The sequence below is a fragment of the Aquarana catesbeiana genome, linkage group LG04, assembly GCF_042186555.1.
Source record: "Aquarana catesbeiana isolate 2022-GZ linkage group LG04, ASM4218655v1, whole genome shotgun sequence".
In the NCBI taxonomy this organism is placed as follows: Eukaryota; Metazoa; Chordata; class Amphibia; order Anura; family Ranidae; genus Aquarana; species Aquarana catesbeiana.
The window spans coordinates 310,482,590-310,494,253 of record NC_133327.1 but is presented as its reverse complement, the minus strand read 5'-3'; the positions used below and the strand labels follow the sequence as shown (position 1 = coordinate 310,494,253).

Genomic DNA, 11,664 nt, shown 5'->3' with positions numbered 1-11,664 from the left:
GGAGCAGCGGCTGTGTCCATGTGGTCGTTGCATCTCGACTGACGTGAATGGGACTGCCTGCACAGAACATTGGCCCATCCTGTGTGGGCAAATGTTGCCCTTCCATGGGTGCATGCTTCAGTACACACGTGAATCACATAGGGGAAATGCATGAAAACTGAGCAGACAGAATCTGGAGCAGCTGTGCATGGCCACCAATCAGCTTCTCTGTTCAGCTAAACTTTGAAAATAAACGATAGAAGCTGATTGATTAAAATGAACAGCTGCTCCATAATAGACAAATGCCCCTTCTCTTTAGAAATACAAGAAGCATTCCATATTCTATATGTAAACGATAACGTGTTGCTGTTATGTGTGTGAGGGCAGCCTATGGGTGTAGTGCGGCCTGTAGTCAGGCATGTGGTGATGGTGTAGTTCCCCTGTATGCCCAGGGCTCCTCTACACACTCAGGCCCGCCGGTGACTGGCCTGAGGTCAGCCATTTTTTGCTGAGCAGGTTCCTCACACACATGGAATGTGAGCGGGCCGCTTCTAGGACACGCGCCTGGTCTATGGCCCCCAGCCTCACATTCCTAGCCCAGTCCGGCCAGCATGGCGCTAACTCCCGGCTTCCACCGAACATTCTACCCCTAACACACACGTGTCACACATCCCCCTCCCCCAACACACAGCACCGGAGGAGGCGAGGCGCCCCACCCCTCCTCTTTCTCCTGAGGGATTCTGGGTATTCCGACATCACGGCCTGGCCCCGCCCTGCCGACTATAAAAAGCCAGCGCCCGCCGACTTCAGTCTCTTCCTCACCGGGTCTGCGGCGAATTTACAAGGTAGGTGGACGGAGCGGAGGACCGGCACGAGCGGGCCGGGCATGGCTGATGGGATTATTAATACAGCGGAGTGATATTCTTCTTTCAATGCGGATGTAATTGTCTCCCGTGGATGGTTCTGGGGAAACGGCTCGGTGTGGAAGGAGGAGGGGGGCTGGGCGGACATGCTGGCTTGCGGCCTACATTCAATCCGCTCAGCATCCTGTGGTAGGAGAGCCATCCGGACATGCCCACCCACCGGGCTGCTGCTGTGAGGGCTCCTCTATGGCCGACCCAGTGTATTTTTCATTATTTTAATGCCGGCTGTTGGCGGCATGTCGTTAGCGGTGATGGAGCCGGTCGGGGGGTGGCTGTTACTGAGGCTTTGTGTTTTTTATTATGATGGCTGATCGGATGTGGGCTCTGTATGGGGGTGTTAATGTGAGCGATCTGTGTTCTATAGAGAAGATAGCGTATGAGACTAATCGATGTGTGTGTGATGGTGGTAGAGTCACACCCTGTGCCATGTGATGGTATGATCCGCTCCGGGGCCTCTGCCAGCAGCTCCATTGTTCTGATGGGGGGGGGGGGGCGCAGCAGCGGCGGCTGTTTGGCCATGGTGCAGCTTCCAGCGGAGCTTGTGTGTGTATAATGTAAAGATGGCCGCTCTGCTCCCAGTCGGCTGATCAGACTTTCCTCTTCCACAAGATGGAGGCGGATGAGTCACCATTCAGAAGACAAAAGAGCGGCCCTATCACATTTGGGGGGGGAGGGGGGAGAGGAGTGTGAGCTCTATGGCTGACTCCGCCAGCACTGCACTACTGTACACTCAGCCTGGTCTTGTATAGTTTATTTTATTATATATATTTAATACTCTGGCGATTGCTTGCTGTTGCATAATGCAGTGGGTGCCCTGCCCACATGACTAAACTCGATCAATCATTACCCTACCTCACTGCTCCATGACTCAGCTCTAGCTATCATCTGTCCAGACACACAGGACTAATCCATTTCTCTTTTCTTTTATATAAAGGTGTCCATCGCCAACATCTAAAACTCCACAATGGGAAAGGAAAAGACACACATCAACATCGTCGTCATTGGACACGTAGATTCTGGCAAGTCCACAACAACTGGGCATCTCATCTACAAATGTGGTGGGATCGACAAGCGTACCATCGAAAAATTCGAGAAGGAAGCTGCTGAGGTGAATATCTTGCGTTTTTGTGTCAAAGTCTTGAGTCTATACGATTTATTTTAATACTTGAACAAACTTTTTTTTTTTTTTACACACATCCAAGTAAAAAAAATTATCTATCGTCGTGTCTACTGAGCCTATAGTAAACTTAATTGTATAGTCCATTGGCAGAAAGATAGATATGCAGCACTTTAAATCAATATCTTCTACATTCACATCAGTTCCTGCCCCAAGGAGCTTGCATTCTACAGTCCCTAACAAGCATGGAAATCTATCTTACACATTTTAGAGCAGAGCCAATTAACCTTCCAGCATGTTTTTGTGGACTGTGGGAGGAAACTAATGTAAGCACAGGGAGAACATACAAACTCCAGGTAGTGCTGTGGTTGGGATTCAAACAGACAAAACCCTAGTACTGCTAGGCAGAAGTGTTAGCCACTGTGCTGAGATGTCTCTTCTCTGTCTCTTTTTTTTTTTTTCCTCTTTATCTCTTCTCTTTAATTTCTCTCTTCTCTTCTCTGTCTCAGAGTAGCTTTAGTTCCTTTTTTTTTTTTTTTTTTTTTTTTTTTTTTTTTTTGGCTGGGTTCACACCATTGTAGCTCACAGCAGGGGTCAGGTGCATTCTGTTTCAGGCTGAATTTGGACCAAAAGACAACTCACCGGACTCGCTGCGCAGATATGTGAACTGGCTCCATAGAGAGCCAGTCAAAATCTGCTATGCAAATTGGATGTGGGGAATCTGCATCCAATTGGCAATGGTGTGAACCCAGCCTTAAAGTGGTAGTAAACTCAGACTATAATGAGGCTTACCTGTAGGTACAGTGAATATCCCCTCAACTTGCACTGTTCAGGAGATATTCACACTGCATGCAGCTGGTGTCATCACAGCACACATGCTCTGAAGCTGCGGCATCCTTCAGAGCTTGTGCCGCAAACAAGGGAGCGGGAGTAACGTCAATGCGGCCCTTGGCCACTCTTGTAGCCGGAGGCTGTGAACTCAGAATGAAAACTGGGTGAAACTGGAAGCCCTGTCAACATGCCACTGGAGGGCTTTGTTTTTTAAGGTAGGTCTTGCATAATGTGCTAGTATGCAATGCATACTAGCACATTATGACGTTTCTTTGCAAGGGGTTTTTACTTCTGAAGGTCCACGTGATAAGCTATGTGCTTAGCAGATACTTTTCAAACTTGAACATGACTTTCATTGAATAAACATTGGCATAGATTATGCTAGTGTTTTTTGGCCTGATTGCAAGCTGTATAATTTGATACTAGGTAGCTAGTGAAAGTGATGACTAAAAATGTAACACATGTTATGCCAAGATACACTGGTAGCTGTCTTGTTGGTGCTAAAGCAGTCTGTGAATGAAGAAACTATGGAAAAGTAATCGTGGTCCTCTCTTAACAGATGGGAAAGGGCTCCTTCAAATATGCTTGGGTGTTGGACAAACTGAAGGCTGAGCGTGAACGTGGTATTACCATCGACATTTCCCTGTGGAAATTTGAGACCAGCAAGTACTATGTCACCATTATCGATGCCCCTGGCCACAGAGACTTCATCAAGAACATGATCACTGGTACTTCTCAGGTAAATAGTCTTTTTCAGATGTTTTCATACTGGCTCAGTATTTACTTGTTTAGCATGTAGGTTTTTTTTTTTTCCTGCAGCTTTATGCAATATGGTGCTTGTCTTGCTAATCCACTGGATAACAGAAGTATTTACCATGTACTTTATTTTTCGCAGGCTGACTGCGCCGTGCTTATTGTTGCTGCTGGTGTTGGTGAGTTTGAGGCTGGTATCTCAAAGAATGGACAAACTCGTGAACATGCTCTTCTGGCCTACACTCTGGGTGTGAAGCAGCTTATCGTTGGTGTTAACAAAATGGATTCTACTGAGCCACCATACAGCCAGAAGAGATATGAGGAAATTGTAAAGGAAGTCAGCACTTACATCAAGAAAATTGGTTACAACCCAGATACCGTTGCCTTTGTGCCCATCTCTGGTTGGAATGGTGACAACATGCTGGAACCCAGTAGCAACGTAAGTTCTCCCCCAGTTTAGTGTGTGGTGTGTTTTTTTTTTTTTTTTTTTTTGTTTTTCTAGGTGTGTTCTTGCAACCCCTCCTGATATAATCTTTTTGTTTCTGTGCAGATGCCATGGTTCAAGGGATGGTGCATCACCCGCAAAGAGGGAAAAGCCAGTGGAACCACTCTGCTGGAAGGTCTTGATAGCATTCTGCCTCCTAGCCGCCCCACTGACAAGCCTCTTCGTCTGCCTCTGCAGGATGTGTACAAGATTGGTGGTAAGTATTCATGTCTTGGCCAACCCTGACTGTCTGTGCTTTTATGTAATGCACACATTTTATAAGTGTAAACTGTTCATTTCAGGTATTGGTACAGTACCAGTTGGTCGTGTTGAAACTGGTCTCCTGAAACCAGGTATGGTGGTTACCTTTGCTCCAGTCAATGTAACAACTGAAGTCAAGTCTGTGGAAATGCACCATGAAGCTTTGACTGAGGCTTGTCCCGGTGACAACGTTGGTTTCAACGTAAAGAACGTTTCCGTGAAGGATATCCGTCGTGGTAATGTTGCTGGTGATAGCAAGAATGACCCACCATTGGAAGCTGGTCAATTCACTGCACAGGTATATAGTGCAACTACAATTCTATTAGTGGTAGATCTGGGGATGTTAAAGTATTTGGGATACTAAACTTTTTTTTTTTTTATTTCAGGTCATTATCCTGAACCACCCAGGACAGATCAGTGCTGGCTATGCACCTGTGCTGGATTGCCATACTGCTCATATTGCTTGCAAGTTTGCAGAGCTGAAGGAGAAGATTGACCGTCGTTCTGGTAAGAAACTGGAAGAAAATCCCAAGTCCCTGAAATCTGGTGATGCTGCCATCGTTGATATGATCCCTGGCAAGCCCATGTGTGTGGAGAGCTTCTCTGACTATCCTCCCCTTGGTGAGTAAACTTGTCAGTATAGCAACTGTTAGAACTCTACGGTTTGCCTATTTTTGTTCATATGGTTGGGTTCAAAGCTGGTCTTGTGTCGTTGAGAAAAAAAAATTTCAGGTAAAAACTTTGAAGAACCTTCTAACCTCCAGCTCTTTTTGCTAGTTGGTGATCCTAAAAGTCTGTCAAAACAAGCAATTAAAAAAATAACTTTTTCTTTCCTAGGTCGCTTTGCTGTGCGTGACATGAGGCAGACTGTTGCTGTTGGTGTCATCAAGGCTGTCGAAAAGAAGGCAGCAGGTACTGGCAAGGTCACAAAGTCTGCTCAGAAGGCCCAGAAAACGAAATGAATATTTCAACAATCCAGCACCACCTCAGTCTTAACCAGCGGTGGAAGATCGGTCTCAGAACTGTTTGTCTCAATTGGCCATTTAAGTTTAATAGTAAAAGACTGGCTAATGATAACAATGCATCGTAAAAGCTTCAGAAGGAAAGGAATATTTTGTGGACCTTTTGTTTGTGGCAGTTTTAAGTTATTAGTGTTTTTAAATCAGTAATTTTTAAGTGGGAACAACTTGACCAAAAAACCTGTCACCAAATTTTTTGAGACCATTAAACAAAGTTAATGAGACACGTTGTGGCTTGTACTTGCAAATAAAATCTAGTTCTCTATATTCTGCCCTTGTGGCATGGAGTTAATCTGGTCAAATATTCCATCTTTTAAAGGACCACTAAAATGTAATGCTGGATTACACAGAAGGGGGGTATTCAATAGAACCAAATTCTTTACTGGAAGATTTAGAATGCCTGTCAGATTTCTCTGTATGAGAGAGGGTTGGGTTTTTGTTTTTTCCATTTCGGTCTGGTGAGAAATTATACCCAGGACAGAGTTGAAGGGAAATCGCAGAAAAACTGACAGGGGTTCTAACTTTTCCTTATGGGGAAAAAAAAATTTAATATAGGTGTACTTTACCTAAATGACCTAATGTCCCTCCTCTCCCCCCCCCTCCTTTTTTTTTTTTTTTTTTTTTTTGTATTTCACTTGCATTACAATAGAAGTAGGGTTCTATCTGCTTTATGGAGGTGGTAACAAAGCCATACATTCTCATTTTCTAGTGGTAGATTTTAGACCTGGTTAGGTTCTGTTTTTGGCCTTGTGGTTTGAGCTGTTTAACAATTTTGCTTGAGACCTTGATGCCTAAAACTTGACATCCTAGCCTGACTACAAGAAAATGGCATGCATCCCTAGAAATCTAACTGAAGCTTAAAGGCTCCCATCCCCTTCTATAAGAGGCTGCTCATACTTTATTCTCAGGGTGCTCCAGTCTGCTCCCATATCGGCTCCCTGTGGCTAGTTTCAGGGGAGAGGGACAGCTGAAAACATGCCCCATAGTAAGCTTTATAGATGTCACTGGGGCAATCATGTGACTAGACTGGAGTTCTTAGTAGTAAAGTATAAGCATCTTCCTTCTACAGGGAAGTTAATATAGCTTATTTTGATGGTGGGTTGTAGCCATTTATGCTTGCTGAGATACAAAACCTGGAATTCCACTTTAACTTAATGACCTAGAATACACTCTTGAAAATCACCTTTTTAAAAGGCACTTGTTTTTGCACTTGCAGCAATTTTAATAAATGCAAATGTGCAAAAAAAGAAAAAAACTGTCTGTAAGCTGTCAAAACGCTGAAAATATGCATATTGTGTACACTTTCACATACAAGTAACTTCACGAAAAGGCCAATGTTTATGAAGCCTACCATAATTGAACAATGTGTGGTGCCAATTTGAAAGCATTCAGAGTGCTTGCTTTTCTATCTTCGACAGCATACTTATGGTACTACTCTTATAACCCACAGGATTTCTATGAATCTAAAGCCACATACAGATGGGCTGAAGGAGGCATCAGCTGGTTTGTGTGTATGTCACTCTGGCCAATGGAAGGTGGCCGTTTGGCTTGCTTCTGTTGTATGCGCATGCTGGAAACCAGTCGCCTGACTCCTGGTCAGTGCTCTTAGCCAATGGCAGAGAGTGTTCTGGGGAGGGGAGATCTCTGTACTAACTTTGGATAGTGAGCTGACAGGAATGGGGAGTTTTGCTAAGTCTTCTGGGTTGAATGAAAAAAAACTTGTGTGTACCAGGATAAAGGCTGGATTCACACCTATGCATTTTTAGATTTGCACTACAGAACATGTTCCATAGGAAACCATGCTAAATGGACTGTAGTGCAAATCTGCAAAAAGCACTAAAAATGCATAGGTGTGAATCCAGCCTTAGACTCAATTACTGGGCAAGAATGAACAGCTAGTTAGTATGATTCTTTCCATAGTCATCTGGGTAGAATGTGCCCAGGTTCAGGGGATAAAGATGATTTTGCATTCTATGATCTATGGGGCATATGTACTGAAGTTGGCAGCCTCCAACTCCCATGGTGCACCAGTTTCCTTGATTCTGGGCAGCTGTGTTCTGGGAAAGCCTGTTTGTTCGACAGCAATGCTTGGTCATGGTTTTCTGTGGAGGGGGAAGCTTTCTTGTGCAGAGCTCTGATTTGGGTGCGTTGTGTCAATGTTGTCAGGAGCCTGGTCTCTGAGCTTCTGATTGCACCTAGTTGACAGTTGGGACACAATTCTGAGGGCACCAATAGCCCAAAAACAGCAGTGTAGCAGATGGGCATTTAAGAACCAACCATCCTGCATATTGTCATAAAGTGGTTTATAACAGTGTCATTATTTATATTTAGGTATGCTGCCATGGAGGCTTGGCTCATTACATACTGTAATCTTCCTGTAGCTGCATGTTTGTGAAGGTTACTTATCCAGGCCATTGTATAATTAGAGGTTGCTTGTGTATCTGGGCAGAATCGGTTTAGGTAAAAAAAAAAAAAAATACTACTAGCCATAGCGGCACTTGTATTCTCTTCCTTCCTATCTGAGCATTTATAAAAATGGAGATTCGTTGGGAGTAAAGGTTTATTTATAGATCTTACAAGTCATCCCGGACAAGAAGGGAGTATGGTACCATATGTGTGTACTACTATGGTTAGGCTAAAAATAAAGCAAGGATAGTTTTCCAACCATTAACAGATGAATGTAAAATGCATTGGTAGTAAAAATTGCTGTGAAGGGGGATGTATACCATGTTTCCCTGCTCTCTACCTGTAATTGCACTCAGTGGAGTCTTGCAAGAGAAACTTTTTTTTTTTTTTTTTTCACTCACCTAGGTAGATGCATCTGTCCCCTGCTGGCTTTGCAGTAAGAACTGAGTGATCAAAGCCTGCTGATTGCTCTGCTCTGAGCAGAGAGCTGTGATTGTCAGTCAATGGCTCTCTGCTATGCCTGACCCCCCCCCCCCTGCTCACTGAAATGCTGGGCTGTGGAAGTGGCTGTCCCAGTGGATTGCCGAGAGGCTGAGCCTGGTGCTAGTCTGGGTATCCTGCAGCTGGATCAAGATGGGTCTGCTGCACACAAAAAAATGTATTTTAATGCATAGATTTCATTAAGATAAAAACCTGGCTTTATAACCACTTTACGGCATGGCATGCAAGTCAAACTGGTGTTTGTTGTGGGATGCATGTAGCCCTCTACCTCCATCTCTGCTCAAAGTGGTATAAAATTCAGTTAAGTGGATGTAAACCCTCAGATATACCCAGTGAAGTGAACAGACACAGATGGTACATAGGGATGACACAAATCTCCCTACATAAATTTTACATGTATATCTGCTGTCTTCAACTTGCTATATTCTTTAGAAAGTGCTTATGGTGTTAGATTTTTATTTTATTTTTTTTTCTCTTCCTGTTCAGCTATGGGAGTGTAGTCTTGGCATACACTGTGTGACAGCTGATTGGAGGAAAGCGCCCCCCCCCCTTTCTACATAGCTGTCAAGTTAAATAGTTCAGGAGAGGTTGAACAACGTCCTGTGTACAGGCATACCCCACTTTTAAGTACACAATGGGGTTTATTTACTAAAGCTGGAAAGTGCAAAATCTGGGTCACTTCTGCATAGAAAACAATGAGCTTCCAGGTTTTATTACCAAAGCCTAATTGAACAAGCTGGGGTTAGAAGCTCATTGGTTTCTATGCAGAAGTGAGCCTGATTTTGCACTTTCCAGCTATAGTAAATAAACCCCATTGTGTACTTAAAAGTGGGGTATGCCTGTACATGAAATCTAATAGAGCTAGCGGTTGGCTTTCTCATGATAACCCAGGGATAGGCAACCCCTGGCATGCGAAGCCTCTTTTGCTGGCACTCGACTCCCCTTCCATCAGCAGAGCAGCGTAGGGAAGTGTTAGACACTAATGCATTCCAATTTCAAAATTCCCCACGCCACACCTGCACTGAGGGGGAGGAACTGTGCGCTCACACATTGTAAAAGATGGGAAACATTGGTTCTCTAACTTTGCTGTAGCTGCGATCATCATCTTTTGCGATGGGGAAGAGATTGGGTGCAGTTCTGCTAGGGGGGAGGAGTAGGACTGTCATTGGCCACTTCTAAAGCCAATCTCAGTCCTGCTAGCCCATCATCTGGAGGAAGATGGCTTGCTTGGTTGCCACTACCAATCTCAGAAAAGGGATTACAATGTGATTCAGAAAACCACAATCGGGTGACAGTTTGTGGCATTACTGTTGAGCTTCTGGGAACTTCTTTGAAATTATTTCTGAACTTTTGCGTCACTTACTACTGAACCCCTGCACTCTGTGTCCCTTTAAGCCACAGCCAGTATTCAGTGCAATAAAACTACATACCACACTTTTTCTCAGCTGTGGGGGCCCAACTTATGATCTTGCACACAGGCCTACTGCTTTCAGAAAATGCCCCTGACCTGAGCTCATCATTGTGCATCCATTCCAGATGCTTGTATGTGACATCACATATAAGCACGTGGGTTGGATGCGAGAGTTGGATCAGCAGGGATGAGTGCCAGGACAGGTAGATGTGTCTTATCTCTGCTTCCTTTCACCACTCTGCATATCACTTATATCATAGATGAGAAGAGGGTACAGCGGTGGGGAAAATGAGCAGGAGGGGTTCAGAGGTGGGACAGAAGAGCAGGAGGGGTACAGGGGTGGAAGAGATGAGAAGGGGGAGGTACAGTGTTGGGGCAGATGAGAAGGGTGTTCAGTGGTGGGACAGAAAAGAAGGGGGCGTGGGGCAGATGTGAAAGGAAGTGTATTGGTGGGACAGATGAGCAGGGGTTTACAGTGGGGGGGCAGAAGAGCAGGGGGTAACAGATGTGCAGGAGGTACATTGGTGGGGCAGATGAGAAAGCGGGTTACAGTGGTGGGGCAGATGAACAGATGGGTTCAGTGTTAGGACAGATGAGAAGGTGATTCAGTAGTGAGAAAGTGCATATGGTGTTAGAGAGCAAGGGGGTACAGTGGTGGGGCAGAAGTGCAGGAGGTACGGTAATGGGAGGGATGAGAAGGGAGGTTCAGCGGTGGGACAGAAAAGCGGGGGGGGGGGGGGGGTTTAGTGTTGGACCAGAAGAGAAGGGGATTACAGTGGTGGGACATATGAGCAGGGGGTTACAGTGGTGGGTCAGTGTTAGGACAGATGAGAAGATGGTTCAGCTGTGAGACAGAAGAGCATGGGGGGTACCACGGTGGAGTAGATGAGAAAGTGGGAACATTGGTGGGGAAGATGAGCAGGGGGTTACAGTGGTGGGTCAGTGTTAGGACAGATGAGAAGATGGTTCAACTGTGAGACAGAAGAGCATGGGGGGTACCACGGTGGAGTAGATGAGAAAGGGGGTATATTGGTGGGGCAGATGAGCAGGGTGGTACTGTGGAGGGGCAGATGATGTGCAGGGGGTCACAGTTGTGGGGCAAATGATGTGCAGGGGGTCACAGTGGTGGGGCAGATGATGTACAGGGGTCACAGTGGTGGGGCAGATGATGTGCAGGGGGTCACAGTGGTGGGGCAGATGATGTGCAGGGGGTCACAGTGGTGGGGCAGATGATGTACAGGGGTCACAGTGGTGGGGCAGATGAGCAGGGGGTCACAGTGGTGGGGCAGATGATGTGCAGGGGGTCACAGTGGTGGGGCAGATGATGTACAGGGGTCACAGTGGTGGGGCAGATGAGCAGGGGGTCACAGTGGTGGGGCAGATGATGTGCAGGGGGGTTATGAGTGAGAAGTTGACATTTTTTTGTTATAAAATCGGCACGCTCAATTTCTTTGAAAACATTTTTTGGCATGCTGTGCTCAAAAGGTTGCCTACCCCTGTGATAACCGATAAAGTCCTTCAGTGTTTCCTGGTTCGCTGTGAATTTATGACAGAAGAGATCACCAGGGTCATTTCTGTCATAGAAACCCTGCTTGTTAGTGTATTTTTTATTCATTTTGACCACGACGCCCTCCCTGAACTGGAGAGCCGTGCTGTAGCCGTATATCGGTTGTAGCGCCGTGGTTAAAATTCATAAAATATATCAAAAATACACTAACAGGCACGGTTTCTATGGCAGAAATGACCCTGGTGATCTCTTCTGTCATAAATGCTTCTTCCTGCCTATGAACAGTATTGTACCTTGAGCCATGCATGCACCGCTCTGTGCCATGAAAAAGTAACTGTGTGGGAGTGACATCATCACAGCATGGCCATTCACAGCGAACCAGGAAACACGACAAGTGCTGAAGGGCTTTGTTTGACAGGCAAGTCTTCCAAAATGTGCTAATATGCTGTGCATACTAACACATTATTATTAG

The 11,664-nt window shown here is 45.4% G+C and overlaps 1 protein-coding gene across 1 annotated transcript; it reads left to right on the top strand.

The window, feature by feature from the left end:
* The first annotated feature begins 676 nt into the window (after positions 1 to 676).
* EEF1A1 (eukaryotic translation elongation factor 1 alpha 1) lies at positions 677 to 5,634 on the top strand. The gene is made up of 8 exons (XM_073626802.1): positions 677 to 824; positions 1,837 to 2,010; positions 3,410 to 3,589; positions 3,746 to 4,042; positions 4,154 to 4,304; positions 4,390 to 4,646; positions 4,735 to 4,969; positions 5,186 to 5,634. Exons 2-8 carry the CDS (start codon positions 1,867 to 1,869, stop codon positions 5,308 to 5,310), a joined length of 1,389 nt encoding a protein of 462 aa, XP_073482903.1. The 5' UTR covers positions 677 to 824; positions 1,837 to 1,866; the 3' UTR covers positions 5,311 to 5,634.
* Positions 5,635 to 11,664: the final 6,030 nt, after the last annotated feature.

Bases quoted from the DNA above. Each gene is read 5' to 3' on its own strand.
- EEF1A1 (XM_073626802.1), top strand. From the start codon at position 1,867: ATGGGAAAGGAAAAGACACACATCAACATCGTCGTCATTGGACACGTA. The intron at 2,011-3,409 runs GTGAATATCTTG...CTCTCTTAACAG, and splicing joins TCGAGAAGGAAGCTGCTGAG to ATGGGAAAGGGCTCCTTCAA. The intron at 3,590-3,745 runs GTAAATAGTCTT...TATTTTTCGCAG, and splicing joins TGATCACTGGTACTTCTCAG to GCTGACTGCGCCGTGCTTAT.